Source organism: Mus caroli, unplaced genomic scaffold (genome assembly GCF_978045245.1).
Source record: "Mus caroli unplaced genomic scaffold, Mus_caroli_1 scaffold_9, whole genome shotgun sequence".
NCBI classification, from domain to species: domain Eukaryota; kingdom Metazoa; phylum Chordata; class Mammalia; order Rodentia; family Muridae; genus Mus; species Mus caroli.
In genome coordinates this window covers 93,646,185-93,660,000 of record NW_028227264.1, presented here as the reverse complement: position 1 = coordinate 93,660,000, position 13,816 = coordinate 93,646,185, and the positions used below count along the sequence as shown (strand labels likewise).

At 41.6% G+C, this 13,816-nt stretch overlaps 1 protein-coding gene across 1 annotated transcript in view; it reads right to left on the bottom strand.

The window, feature by feature from the left end:
- Nr2c1 (nuclear receptor subfamily 2 group C member 1) overlaps positions 1–13,816 on the bottom strand; it is a 49,565-nt gene that overhangs the window by 14,680 nt on the left and 21,069 nt on the right. The window contains exons 8-10 of the mRNA XM_021173931.2: positions 11,553–11,737; positions 10,647–10,806; positions 1,036–1,157 (exon numbers count right to left, since the gene is read on the bottom strand). Of these exons, the coding sequence (XP_021029590.1) occupies positions 1,036–1,157; positions 10,647–10,806; positions 11,553–11,737 (467 nt within the window). The remainder of the gene's footprint in view (positions 1–1,035; positions 1,158–10,646; positions 10,807–11,552; positions 11,738–13,816) is intronic.

Here is a 13,816-nt window from a genome sequence, read left to right as displayed (position 1 = left end):
TTTAAACAAAGGGCTGGCAAACTTCTGTAAAGGTTTGGTTTCTTGGAGCAGAGCACTTTCCATTTCATTTGGTTGCTTCAAAACAGAATGCAGGCAAAGCGCTGGTATAATGGCCACTGGACAGGCAAAGCGCTGGTATAATGGCCACTGGACAGTTTTGTTTCTTTCTTTGGAAGGAGACTAGATGATTGGAAAATAATCACCTCGTTATTCTAAACAAGACCATGTAGGCAAATATAGCTTGCTGATGCTATAGCCTGGGACAAATACTGAAACAACGTTGTTGTTGGGGGTTGGGTGGGACAACTGCCTAATAGGAGACCCCAGCCTTTGACACTGCACAAGGCACTGCCATCTACAAAGTTCACTCAAAGATCACATCATCAAATTGCAATAAATAAATAAAATTAAATACATCACAAAAAAACCCTATATCGACATATCATTTTCTGTTAGGCTGCATTTATAGCTATTCTTGACTGTATGTGCCCCATGGCCCTGAGGCTGGACAGACCTGAGTTCTGATACGTTGTTTCTTTAAAAAAAAAAAAAAAAATGTGTGCTTGTGTATTTTGCCACCATGTATGTCTGTGTACCATGTACATGCCTGGTGCCAGCTGCAGAGTCAGAGGGAGGGCATCAGAATCCCTGAAACTGGAGTCAAGAAGGTGGTAGGCTACCAGGTGGGTGCTGGGAATAGAACCTGGGTCTTCTGCAAGAGAAGACAGTGTTCTTAACCACTGGACCTCCCTCCAGCCCCCAGACACTCCTATCACTGAGTTATGGCCATTGCCAGTTGGTCCTCTCCACTTACCCAGATTATTAACCTGTTCAAACTATAAAACACAGCCACTCTTCCACACAAAAGTAACAGAGAAAATGGCGGTCAGCTATCATGAATTACCATGAACTGTCACAGGGCTGGAACGGTGGAGCATTTCTCTACTGTCATATAAATCCTCCCCAAATAAACTTGTTTCAATACATGTGTGCCACAAAAATCACATTTATATTCAAGGACTTCAAAACACTCACCCTAATGCCTGGAAAGAAGGTATGGAAAGTGCCCAGTGCATCGATAAGAACAGCAGTCTGGAGGCCGACTCCCCAATGTAGTGCACATTCAGGTACTCGGGCATAGGAGAAGGCATGGTGAGCTAGCATGAACAGGGATTTAGGTAAATTATCTCATGGCTTCAAGTTCTAAATTATCAGTTCTCTGAAAAACTTGAATATAAATATAACACATCATATAGGAATCTGATTATCTTCAGCTAAAAAACTGAATCATTCAGGTCACTGGAAATTACAGCGGTGCTTAGGCGGGATGAGCAGATCACGAACTCGGTCACAGTGACATCCAGACACTCTCACCTCGTGGCTGTCAATCATGAGACAATCTGGTTTACTTTATGAAGTTACTGTCTTGGTACATTGGTGTCTTTTCTTCCCCGCTCCCTTTTCTACCAATGGGACACAGTAAATTTCAGTGTCAGAAGCAGTCCTGTATGCCGAAGAGTCCTTCATTTAGGCTACAGTTATGCCCTCAGAGATAGCAGGTAGCCAGAGTGAAGCAGGCCTGCTGGTGACAACCGAGGAGAGCATGCGCCCAGACACTGGGCACAGCTATGGCCCGAAGGAAGCAAAGCAAAACCTATGGGAACCAGGCTCAACACTGACACCCCTTCAATTCTTCAAAAAGCAGTATCACTCTATCCTAAAATATTGTTACTAAATACAAAAGTATGTAAAAAAAAGTGTTCTATGGGGAAAATATTCATAGGCAAGCAACTCAACGGTTATTAGTTTGCATTATCATAAACAAATCAATAAGTGTAAAATTTAATATTCAATTTGGCCTTAGATAGTTATTTTAAGCATCTGACCACAGTGATAAGAAACCCTCTACCTGAATTCTTCGGAAAGCATTCTGAAAATCTCAAGGGGAGATGACACTACTGCGTGTGACTTGTCTAAGAACCACTTTTCCTGTTTGGAAGCAGTAATACAGACCTCGGTAAGGACCTAGGGAAATGGCCACTCACAGTGACTGGCGGCTAAGCCAGAGGACATCTGGCTGTTAAGCTACCATTGGAGAACTGAGTTACAGCTTGTGACCTTAAAACATTGTTGAACAACCTGAATACAAAAATCTCAACTCGGAACCATTTTCGGATCAATGCTTGATGTTTCTGACATTAGCATGCGTTGGAGTTCTGCATCAACAATATTCTATTAGCACTGCCTCTGAGTAGCCACCCCCAAACTTGAGACACTGATACATTTCTGGTCCCAGGCAGCATTTCTAAGTCTATTCTAGAAAAACACACATACACACAAGAAGTCACTGTCCATTGTAAGGTTGCCCACTATAGCTTTGCTTCTAACAGTGACTATAGAAAACCCAATTTTCCATTACAAGCAAGAAGAGTACTGTCCACTGTAGACTATCTTAGAAGTATTAAAATGAGTAAGACCAAGTTGAGATGATAGTAAGAGGGAAAATCTGCCAGGTGTGGTGGGGTACAGCAGGAATCCCAGCTTTGAGAGGATGAGGCAGGAGAACTACAAGCTTTAAATTGAGGCCAGTCTGCTCTATGCAGGAAGCTCTAGGCAGTCTGGGCTCTGAGGCAAGGTTTGCTCTAAAACAAGACAAGACAAAACAAACCTACCCCCTCACAGACACCTAAGTAGAAAAAAACAGCAAAATAAAATGTGGATGATCGAGTTTCTGCAGAAGCATTACTACACAGGGACATGGAAGGGCAGGAGATTGCAGACGGTGGACAGTGGCTGCCGGTGGGGTTGGGTGGGGTGTGTAGCTGCACCATATGTATTTTTTCTTTCATTGTGTGTGCTCCTGTGTGTGTATGTGCACAAGTGGGCGTGCTCAGGCAGGCTGGAGGACAACTGCATTCCTAACCCATAACACCGTCCATCGTTTTGTTGAGAAAGAGCCTCTCACTGGCCTGGAGCTGAAGTTTTGACTGGCTGGCTAGACTCAGGGAAGCTGGTCTCTGTCTCCACAAAGCTGGGGTTACAAACATGCAGCACCATGGCTAGTGTCTGTTTGTTTATTTAGCATGGATTCTGGAATTCAAATTCAGGCCCTGGCTTGCAAGACTTTACTGACTGAGTTATCTTTCCAATTGTTAATAATGTTTCCCTAGGGTATTTGTATATAGCTTTGATCACATTCTAAAAGGTATCTATGATACCAAACAGATCAAAATATTTTCATCGATAAGATATAAAAATTTTCTATAAATGTCAGATAAAATATAAAAGACAAGGGCTGGAAAGATTGTTCACTGGGTAAGAGGCGTGGCAGCTTATCCAGAGGAGCCAAGTCTAACTCCCAGTTCCCATACGGTGGCTAGCAACTTTTATAACTGCAGTCACAGGGGATCTGACCCTCTCTTCTTACCTTCAAGGGCACTGCATACATATGCTGTACAGGCATCTATGCAGGCAAAACACCCATACATATAAACATTTAAAAAAATTTTAAGTAGAAAAGAAAACTTAAAGTTGAATCAAGATCAGGTAAGCAATTTAAATAGCCCTATAACCCCTAGTGAAATAGAAGAGGTCATTAAAACTTCCCAACTAAGAAATGCTCAGGGTCGGGGGCTGGTGAGATGGCTCAGTGGGTAAGAGCACCCGACTGCTCTTCCAAAGGTCCAGAGTTCAAATCCCAGCAACCACATGGTGGCTAACAACCATCCGTAACGAGATCTGGCGCCCTCTTCTGGAGTGTCTGAGGACAGCTACAGTGTACTTACATATAATAAATAAATAAATCTTTAAAAAAAAAAATAAAAGAAATGCTCAGGGTCAAAGATTTAATCACAGAATTCTGCCAAACTTTGAAAGAAGAGCTAACATTAATACTCCTCAAGTTATCTTACAATATAGAAAAAAAGAACATTCCTCATCCATTTGATGAAGCCACAGTCACCCTGATACCCAAACCATAAAAGGTCTCAACAAAGAAAGAGAATTATACATTTCCTTTATGAACATAGATGCAAAAATACTCAATAAAATACCTGCAAACCAAATCCAAGAACACAAAAAGGATCATTCACCATGATCAAGTAGGCTTCATCTCAGAAATGCAGGGTTGGTTCAGTATACAAAAACCAGTAATATAATCCACCATAAACAAACTCAGGGTTGGAAGGAACACACACACACACACATACACACACACCCCTCATTAGATGCTGAAAAAGTCTTTGACAAAATCTGACATCCATTTATGATAAAAGTCCTGAGGAAATGATCAGGGATACAAGAGACATACCTTAATATAATAAAGGCAATTACAACAAGCCAATAGCCAACATCAAAATTAAATGGAGAGAAACTTAATGCAACTCTACTATAATCAAGAACAAGACAGAGGTCGGCTATTCTGGCTATATCTATTCAATATAGTACTTGAAGTTCTAGCTTGAGCAATAAGACAATTAAAGGAGATCAAGGAGATACAAATTGGAAACAAGGAGGTCAAAGTATCGCTATTAGCAGATGATATACATAAGTGACCCTACAAATTCCACCAGGGAACTCCTACAGCTGATAAACACTTTCAGTCAACTAACTGGACACAAAATTAACTCAAAAAACATCAGTAGTCCTCTGATATGTATATATGTCAAAAAGTGGAGAGATTTCTCAGCAGTTAGGAGCATAGGTTGTTCTTCCAGAAGACCAAGGTTCGAGTCCCAGAATCCACATGACAGTTACTAATCATTAGCAACTTGAGCTTCATGGCATCCAACAGAGGACAAACAGACTGAGAAGGAATCAGGGAAACAGCACCCTTCCAAATAGCCTCAAGTAATCTGAAATATCTTGAAGTAACTCTAACCACAGAAGTGAAAGACCTGCATAATAAAAACTTCAAGTCTTTGAAGAAAGAAATTAAAGAAGACATCAGAAGATTTGGAAAGACATAGAAAAAGTGGCCAGCCTGCCAAAAGCAATCTGAGATTCAGTGTAATCCCCAACAAAATTCTAACACAATTCTTTACAGACCTTGAAAGGACAATTCTCATCTTCATATGGAAAAACAAACAACAAAAAAAAATCAGGGTAGATAAAACAATCCTGAACAATAAAAGAACTGCTGGAGGTAACGCCATCCCTGACTTCAAACTACTACAGAGCTATGGTAATAATAACCAATTACTATCAACACAGAAGCAGACATGTTGATTAATGGAACTGAACTGAAGACTGAGGCACAAATCTGCACAGCCATGAACACTGATTTTTGATAAAGAAGCCAGAAATACACATTTAATTAAAAAAAAAGCATCTTCAACAAATGGTGCTGGTCTAACTGGATGTTGCACATACAAGAATGCAAATAGATCCATATTTATCACCATGCACAAAACTCAAGTTCAAGTGGATCAAAATCCTCAACATAAAACCAGACACACTGAGCCTGATAAAAGAAAAAGTGAGGAATATCCTTGAACACATGGACACAGGAGATGACTTTCTGAACAGAACACAGCACAGGCACTAAGATCAACAATTAATAAGTGGGACCTCATAAAACTGAAAGGACTGTAAGGCAAGGACACCAGTAATAGGACACAATGGCAGCCTACAGAATGAGAGAAAAGATTTTCAACAATTCCATATCAATAGAGAACTAACATCCAAAAACATATAAAGAACTCAAGAAACTAGATATCAAAACCAAATAATCCAATTTAAAAATGGGATACAGGTCTAAAGAAGTCTCAATAGAGGAATCTCAAGTGGCTGAGAAACACTTAAAGAAATGTTCAACGTTCTTAGCTATCAGGGAAATGAAAATCAAAACTACCTTAAGTTTCCATTTTACACTTATCAGCTGGCTAAGATTAATAATACAAGTGACAGCTCATGTTGGCAAAGCTGTGGAGCAAGGGGGCACTCCTCTGCTGCTGGTGAAGTGCAAGCTTGAACAGCCCCAACGGAAATCAATATGGTGGCTGCTCAGATAACTGCGACTCAATCATCAATCTACCTCAAGACTAAACTATACCACTCTTGGGCATATACCCAAAGGATATTCTATCATACCACAAGGACACTTGTTCAACTATGTTCATAGCAGCTTTATTCATAATAGTCAGAAACTGAAAACAACCTAGATGTTCAACAACCAAAGAATGGAGAAAGAAAATGTGGTGCATTTACAAATAAGTAAGTAAGTAAATAAATAATCATGAAATTTGTATGCAAGTGGATGCAACTAGAAAAAACAGTATCTGGAGGGAAGGGGATTTTTCAAAAGATTATGGACACACACACACCTTGGACAAATGCTCTATTGACTGAGCCATACCCCCAGTGTGGCTTACCTATTTATTAATGTTAATAGCACCAAATAATGAGACAGGGAAATGGATGGATTAAATCCCTCACAGGTAAGGGAGAGACTGGAGAGATGGCTCGGCAGTTAAGAGCACTGGCTGCTGTTGTGAAGGACCTGGGTTCAATTCCCAGCTCACAACTGTCTATAACTCCAGCTCTAGCGGGTCTGGGACTCTCACATGATCATACACCAATGTGCATAAAATAGAAATAAGCATACAGACTGTCTTTTGAGGACTGAACCCAGGGCCTTGGGCATGCTAAGAATGTATTCTACCAGTAAATAATATCTGTAGCCTTGTGACAGAAAAATTGTAAATGTTTACTGGAGCAACAGACTAAAACATAATTCAGAAAACAAAACATTTCTGTGTGTGTGTCTGAGAAAGATGCATATATAATGTTCACATATGTGTGCTGATGTACGCACAGAGACAGAGGGTTCATGCTGAGTCTCTTCTACTGCTCACTATCTTTTTGTTTATTGTGCATGAGATATGTGCATGTGGGCATGCATGTGATATGTGCATATGGATATGGATGTGATATGTGCATGTGGGTATGGGTGTGTGCCTCAGTGAACACGTGGAGGTCAGAGGAAAACTTTCTGAGGTCAATTCTCTCTACTGTGCATCTCAGGGGTCAAACTCCACAGAGTCATCTCACTGAATCTGAAGGTCAGAAATCCAGCAAGAGAAGCTGGTCAGTGAGCTCCGGGGAGCCTCCTGCATCCCTCCTCAGGGCTGGAATTTCTGGCATCCACACCATGCTTGATGCTTAATTTTGAAGCTGTTGATCTGAACTTGGGTCCTCACTCTGGGCAGTAAGTACTTATCGACTGAGCCATCTTCCCCAGCCCCACAAAACACTTCTCAAGAGAAGCAAGCAAATCTTCAATGCTTTGAAAACAAGGATGTAACTGTTCTTACACAAGAATGAGTGCAAGAATTTTGGGAACTATACCATATAAAACTGTCTGAGGTGAGTGTGGGGAGCAAAAAACTAGGAGGATTGGCCAAGACAACCAGTCCTGTAAAGGAGGGATGCTACGAACCAACAATGTAGAATACTTGTCTGTCATCACAGTGCATAAGAGGACTGCGCTTTACAACCACAAAATGCTACATGGCAAGGCTCTGGCTCAAAAACCAAAGTAATGAACAGAAATCCACAAAAGAAAACAACACCTTTAAAAAACAAAACAAACAAACAAACCCTCCAAACCTTTTCCCTAATTGTTTTAAACTACCTTTAAACGAATAAAATACCAGCAGTGTGCTTTCCTGCTTCCCTTGGCAACAACCTTTCTAGTTGTTTCTAAACAACTAGAACCTTTCTAGTTCAGTTTCTAGGTCAAAGTCTAACTGGCAGAATAAACCTTGCGGAAAACTCATTTGACCTGTTAAGAGAGGTGGATTTCCCTTCAAGGTTTCGTGATTCTGGATTAGTCATCACTGACAGACCGCTGTGGATACGAGGAGACGTTGTCTCAGGACCCAAGTCTCAACAGCGAGAACTGTGGTCAGGGTTAGGACTGGCCTGTGCAGGAAGTGACAGAGATTTGACTCGGATTGGGAAGGGCCTTGAAAGGTCACGTGACAGAGCCTGAACTGTATCCCACATGAGCAAAGGAAGCTATGGAATATATTGATTGGTTGATTGATTTTTGTGACAAGGTCTTGTTTAAATTGTCAAGTGACATAGTAGGTTGATTGTTAACAAAGATGATGCTGGTTTCAGAATCCAGAACAAGATGGAGAAGATATAAGGAACATAAACTATTATTGTGACGATACGAGCTACAACTTTAAAAGAGCTTTAAACTACAGCGATGGAAATAAACAAGAAGGAGAAAATTCAAGTAACAGACGGTCAGTTACAGTGTGGAGGAGAGCCACAACTATGGAGTAAGAAGGAGGTTTACAAGATCAGTGTCTGTAACATCTTTAGAAACCACCTCACTCTTGTCCCATGTATTTACTTAAAGGATGGAAGTCCTATTTACCTTAACTATTCTTATAAGAATGACATGAAAGAGATTTTGAAATTATAACTCAAAGTCATTAAATAAAAGAATTATTATTACCATCCTAGATTCTTACCTCCTCGACTTACTGTATCAGACACCCTTCTCCTTCCTACATTTTGACTGCTTTGAATAAGACTAAAATATACAAATCTTAATTCAACTACAAACTGAGAAAAAAATCTTCAGCTAGGCTGGAGAGATGGCTCAGCAGTTAAGAGCACTGACTGCACTTCCAGAGGTCCCGAGTTCAATTCCCAGCAACCACATGGTGGCTCACAACCATCTATAATGGGATCCGATGCCCTTTTCTGGTGTGTCTGAAGAAAGCAAGTGTACTCATATACATAAAATAAATAAATAAATCTTTAAAAAAACAAAAATCAAAAAACCAAAAAAAAAACCCAAAACAAAGCAAAAAACCTCCAGCTCATATGGAAGAATGTGGCATGGCTCAGCTGAAAGAACAGATATGAGAATATGCAAATTATACCAGACAACCAGAGCAGCGGAGGAACAAAGTCCTGCTTTGCTCAGGGATGAAGGGAGAAGTTCATGATCTGAATCAGGATGTCCGCTGAAGACTCAGGCTGAGAATGCCAGCCCAGCGGAAGAACAGACCATCAGATGACTGTGGTCTTGGAACCACTGAAAAGAACCCTCTTCCCAAGACCGGAAGCAAGAGTTGAGAGAACCCACCGACTCCAGGAAGGAAAGGCAAAGTTTGAATCCGTATAATTCTCTGTCTGAAGCATTTATTTCACACAGTTAAGAATATGGGAACCTCTCCAAGTAGGTTGACAGCTGTTATCTAGAGCAGCCGCTTGCACTGGGCCTCACTCTACAGCTCTCTTGTCCTCCCTCCAATCTAAGTCCAGAGCAGGAAATGAAACTGAGAACACAAAAGAATGTACTTTACTTAGAATATGAGTGAGCAATGGGAAAAAAAGCCCTTTGTCTTGATCCCTTGTCTGTAGCTCCAACAAGCATGGCATTGATCATTCTCGTTACCTCTTCTCATATTGCCCATGAAAATTTTCCTTGTGAGGAGCAGATTAAATGCTTGAATTATTTCTAAGTTATCTGTAGTTGCGTTTTATATGAGAATGGGTTTCCCTGATGTACTTAACTGGTGTATTAATCGTGTTGCAGCAACTAAGCCATAGTGAACTGTTTTTGTGGCTATTTCAACCAAGCTGAATTTTGAAGTACCAATCTTATGTGGTGTTTCAGTCTATGACACATGTACTTTCTGTCCATTACAGATAGTTATTGGCAGTACAGACACTTATCATTTCATAGCTATAAATGTTTTTCCTAAGAAATGTATGAAAGTTTATAATCTATCTTAATCATTCTCACGTGCTTACGTATTGCTACATATAATCTACATCTGCTTCCTCACCCCTTTCTAATGGTCTTCACAGCTGGCAGAGCAAAGAGCCAAGCAGGGGGTCCATTGTGGTGTTAATGAGGTCTCAGCGGGAGCACATCCAAGCTCAGTTTGGGCATATTAATTTGAATAACAAGTCGGATGTTGGAAAGTGATTTCTAGGCTTCCTGTGTCTCATTTCTAACAGTTTACCTGCATCGCTGCCATCGTGGGCCTGCACAGAGGCTGAGCTAAACAGAGGTCCAGGTTGCCTGGCATCTGTGGGGGCCATGGACACAGGGTATGTCAGGTTCATCCCCAGGACCATTACAAAATGTATTTAGGAGAACGAAAGTAATTTCAAATGCTCCTTTTCCAAAATGATTTAAAAAAAAATACTAGCAGACACAAACCTGAGGCTAAAATGCATTAAATGTGCACCCTCACATGGCAATGCTTAAAGGTGGCTAAGGTAAGGGAACACACACATTTATCATTTCTAATCTAAGAACAAAATATCTGGGTCTTAGACACCAATTGATGCTTAAAAACTGAGAGGCAGTCATTGAACAAAGTGGTGCTCTCAGTACATAATGACTGCCCATGCTTAAGCAAAGAACAAGCTACTGCGGCTAAACTCTAACCAACTCACTGCGCTATCATTGTGATAGCGCAATGTGTGACGGACAGCAACCTGACCCTCTGTGGTCCTCTACAGCATGGGGGTGTATGTTTCAGTTTCAGTTCTGAAATCCCACCAAGAATTGGCAAACTTCCAACTTTAAAAGTTCAACAGGCCAATTTTGATTGTTGAAAGGAAGATCGACATCAAACAATCATATGACATAAAGAAATTAAAGATACCCTGAAAGCTACATGCGACTCGCTCAGCAGCGGCCCCTCCTTCTCCACGAAGCTTGGCTCTCCAGCGATTAGATGCGGGCTTCCCTCCATGCCCTCTTCTGGGCTCTGGCAGGTGGCACTTTCCCCGGGAGTCAGTGCTTTTGCAAGAGTGTCAAATGCCCTGTGAGGAGACGGCAGAAGCTGTAAGCTTGGCCAATCTCCAACAATAACATGAAATTCTTATGCAAAATTCCAGAATTGAGATTTAAGTCAAGGGACTGTGGGAATAGCACGGTAAGGTGTCTAGCACGCATTAGGCCCTGGGTTTAGTACCAAGGACTACAGAGAGGGAAGTTTAAACCTAAAAATTCTTTGGCAAATAGGGAAGGGTTATGGCTCAGAGGTAGAAGGCTTGTGTAGTTCACGGGAGGCCCTGGAACCCACCTCCAGTGCCGCTGTCTGAGAGAGGTGTGCACACACAAAACAAGAAAACAACTAAACACGCTTCAGAAAACAGCTGCCTTGTATGACACACAGACTGCTGGATTGCACTGACCTTTGGCACTGTTTCAAAAATCAACAAGTTAAGCTCAGTAAGTGTACTTTGGATTATTGCACACTGCCGTACTACCAAGAAATCACAATCTCTTCAAGTCTGAGAGGAATCCTCACACTTATCCCTACATATACAGATCATCTACTCCAGACTTCAGCACTACTTTTACACTCAGGGCTTGTGAAACTCAGAATGGAATGTGTTTGCCATGTTGTACTAACAGCAGATTTTCAGTTAAACTGTACAGTGCCTTACCTTTTTCAAGTCTTCTAGCAATACTGTTTTCAGAAACTTTTATACACAGATTTTAATGCAAAGACATTTTGGTCAATTAAAATGAGACTCAGAAGATAAGACCACACGGATCCTACCTTGAAACATCACCATTGGTCTGAATATCGTGATGAAAAGCACCGAAGGACGTATCCCCGTTGCGTAAGCTGGGCACCACAGGCATATCCCCACTGCAGTGAGAAAGGTCTTTAGCTTTGCTGAGATTCGCTAATGATGTGACCACACTGGCCAATGTGCTTAAGTCTCCCTGACATGATTCAGCCTTTAAGAAAAGAAGAAAGCACAAAAAATTTGCAAGGTGGGACAGATATATTTTAAAACCTTAAGTATCAAATTCAGATCATGAAATACTATTATTAGCAAATTAAATTGATGAATACAGCAGCTCGTTTCTGTAATCCCCGCAACTCACAAGGCTGAGGCAGAAGGGTTGCCACAAATTCAAGGCCAGCGTGGGTTACATAGTGAATTCCAGACTTTGCTGGACTATAGAGTAAGAGCCTGCCCTGAGAAAGAGAAAGAGAAAGAGAGAGAGGGGGGAGAGAGAGGAAGAGAGAAGAAGAGAGAGGGAGAGAGAGGGAGAGAGGGGGAGAGAGAGAGGGAGGGAAGGAGGGAGGGAAGAAGAGAGAGGAAAAGAGAGAAAGAGAGAGAGAGAGAGAGAAACTAGCTGACTCTTGAAGAAAATACAGGCTTTAAAATAGATACAAGTTCTTAGAAAATTGTATAAAAGTTTAAAAGAAAAATTATACTACTATACTTACTAGCTATTCTAAGTCATAGTTGCTTTCTCTATAAAAAGATATTAAATTAGGTAAAAATTCAAATTCTTTTTAGCATCATTATTAAAATTTCCAAATTTTCTTTAAAATTAAAATGATATTAATTTTATGTGTATGGGTGTTTTGACTGCATGTATGTCTGTTTGCCACATGAAGCCTGGTGCCCTCAGAGGTCAACAGAGGGCACTGGATCCCCTGGAACTGGAGTTATGGATGGTTGCATGCTGTCATGTGGGTGCTGGGAACTGAACATGGATCTTCCACAGAGCAGTGAAACCTCTTAACCTTATAGCTGTCTCATCTCTCCAGGCCCAAAGATTTAGTTTTATTTCTTACAAGATGTGTATTTACCTGTGTCTATGTGTGGTGATATTCATGACTGCTGGTGCTTGAGGCCAGCAAATAGCGCTGAATCTGCAGGAGGTGGAGTTACAGACGGCCATGAGCCGCCTCTGGCAAAGGCTAGGAAATGAGTTCTGGTCCTCTGTAAGAGCCGTCTCTGCTCCTACCCACTGGGCCATCTTCCTAGCCCTTCAAAACTTCTTACCAAACAATCTGGTCTGGTATCTAAATGCATCATCGGCTACCCCGTTTTTGTCAGAGGCGGTCTGTCTACCACACCTCAGCTAAAGTCGCTGCACAGGAAGAGCAGGGCCGCTCTTCCTTTTCCCTCCTTTCAGCTCCCAAACTTAAAGGCACTGAGCTGACACGTGGCAACTTTTCAATGTGATACGTGAGGTTTTGGAAATATTTCCAATTCAAAGGTTTTAATATACCTAATGCTTCAGTTTATTAAATTCCTTTGGTGCCAGGCACACACATCTGTGCTTTAAGGGCTTAGCATTACACCCTTGGGTGCTGGGATTGAACCAAGAACCTCATGTTGTGCAACCTATGTCCTTCCACTGAATGATGGTCACCTCAGTACTGTGGGGCTGAGAGCTGCAGAGCCAGAGCCCAGTGCAGGGAGAAGAACGTCTTCCCACAAGCACCCTCACATCTTCTCAGGGCCAGCGAGACTGCTCGGAGTAAAAGCACTTGCCACTAACAATGGGGACTTGAGTTTAAGGCCCAAATCCCACGTGATGGAAAGGGAGCACCCTCATGATGGAAAGGGAGCACTGACCCCAGAAAGCTATCCTCTGACCTTCATGTAAGTTGTGGTGAACACACACACACACACACACACACACACACACAGTAAATACAAATAGATGTAAAAATAATCTCTTTAGGGAATGTTTTCTTCTTCTCATACAGTTTTTGAAGACTATAGAAAATTTCCACATTTTATCTCAATAAAGAAAGCTTTTTGATCTGGGGAGAGGGCTTAGTGGGCAACAGTGGCTGCTGTGTAACACAAACAAAGGTCTGAGTTCGGATCCCCAGCGCGCGCGTGCACACACACACACACACACACACACACACAATCACGTGTGTTCTGTAATCGTGACACTTGGGGGAGACAAAGATGAAGGATTGCTGGACTCACTGGCTGCTAACCCAATGGCACATCTGACTCTGGGTTCGGCAAGACTCTGTGTCAAGGGAATAAGGCAGGC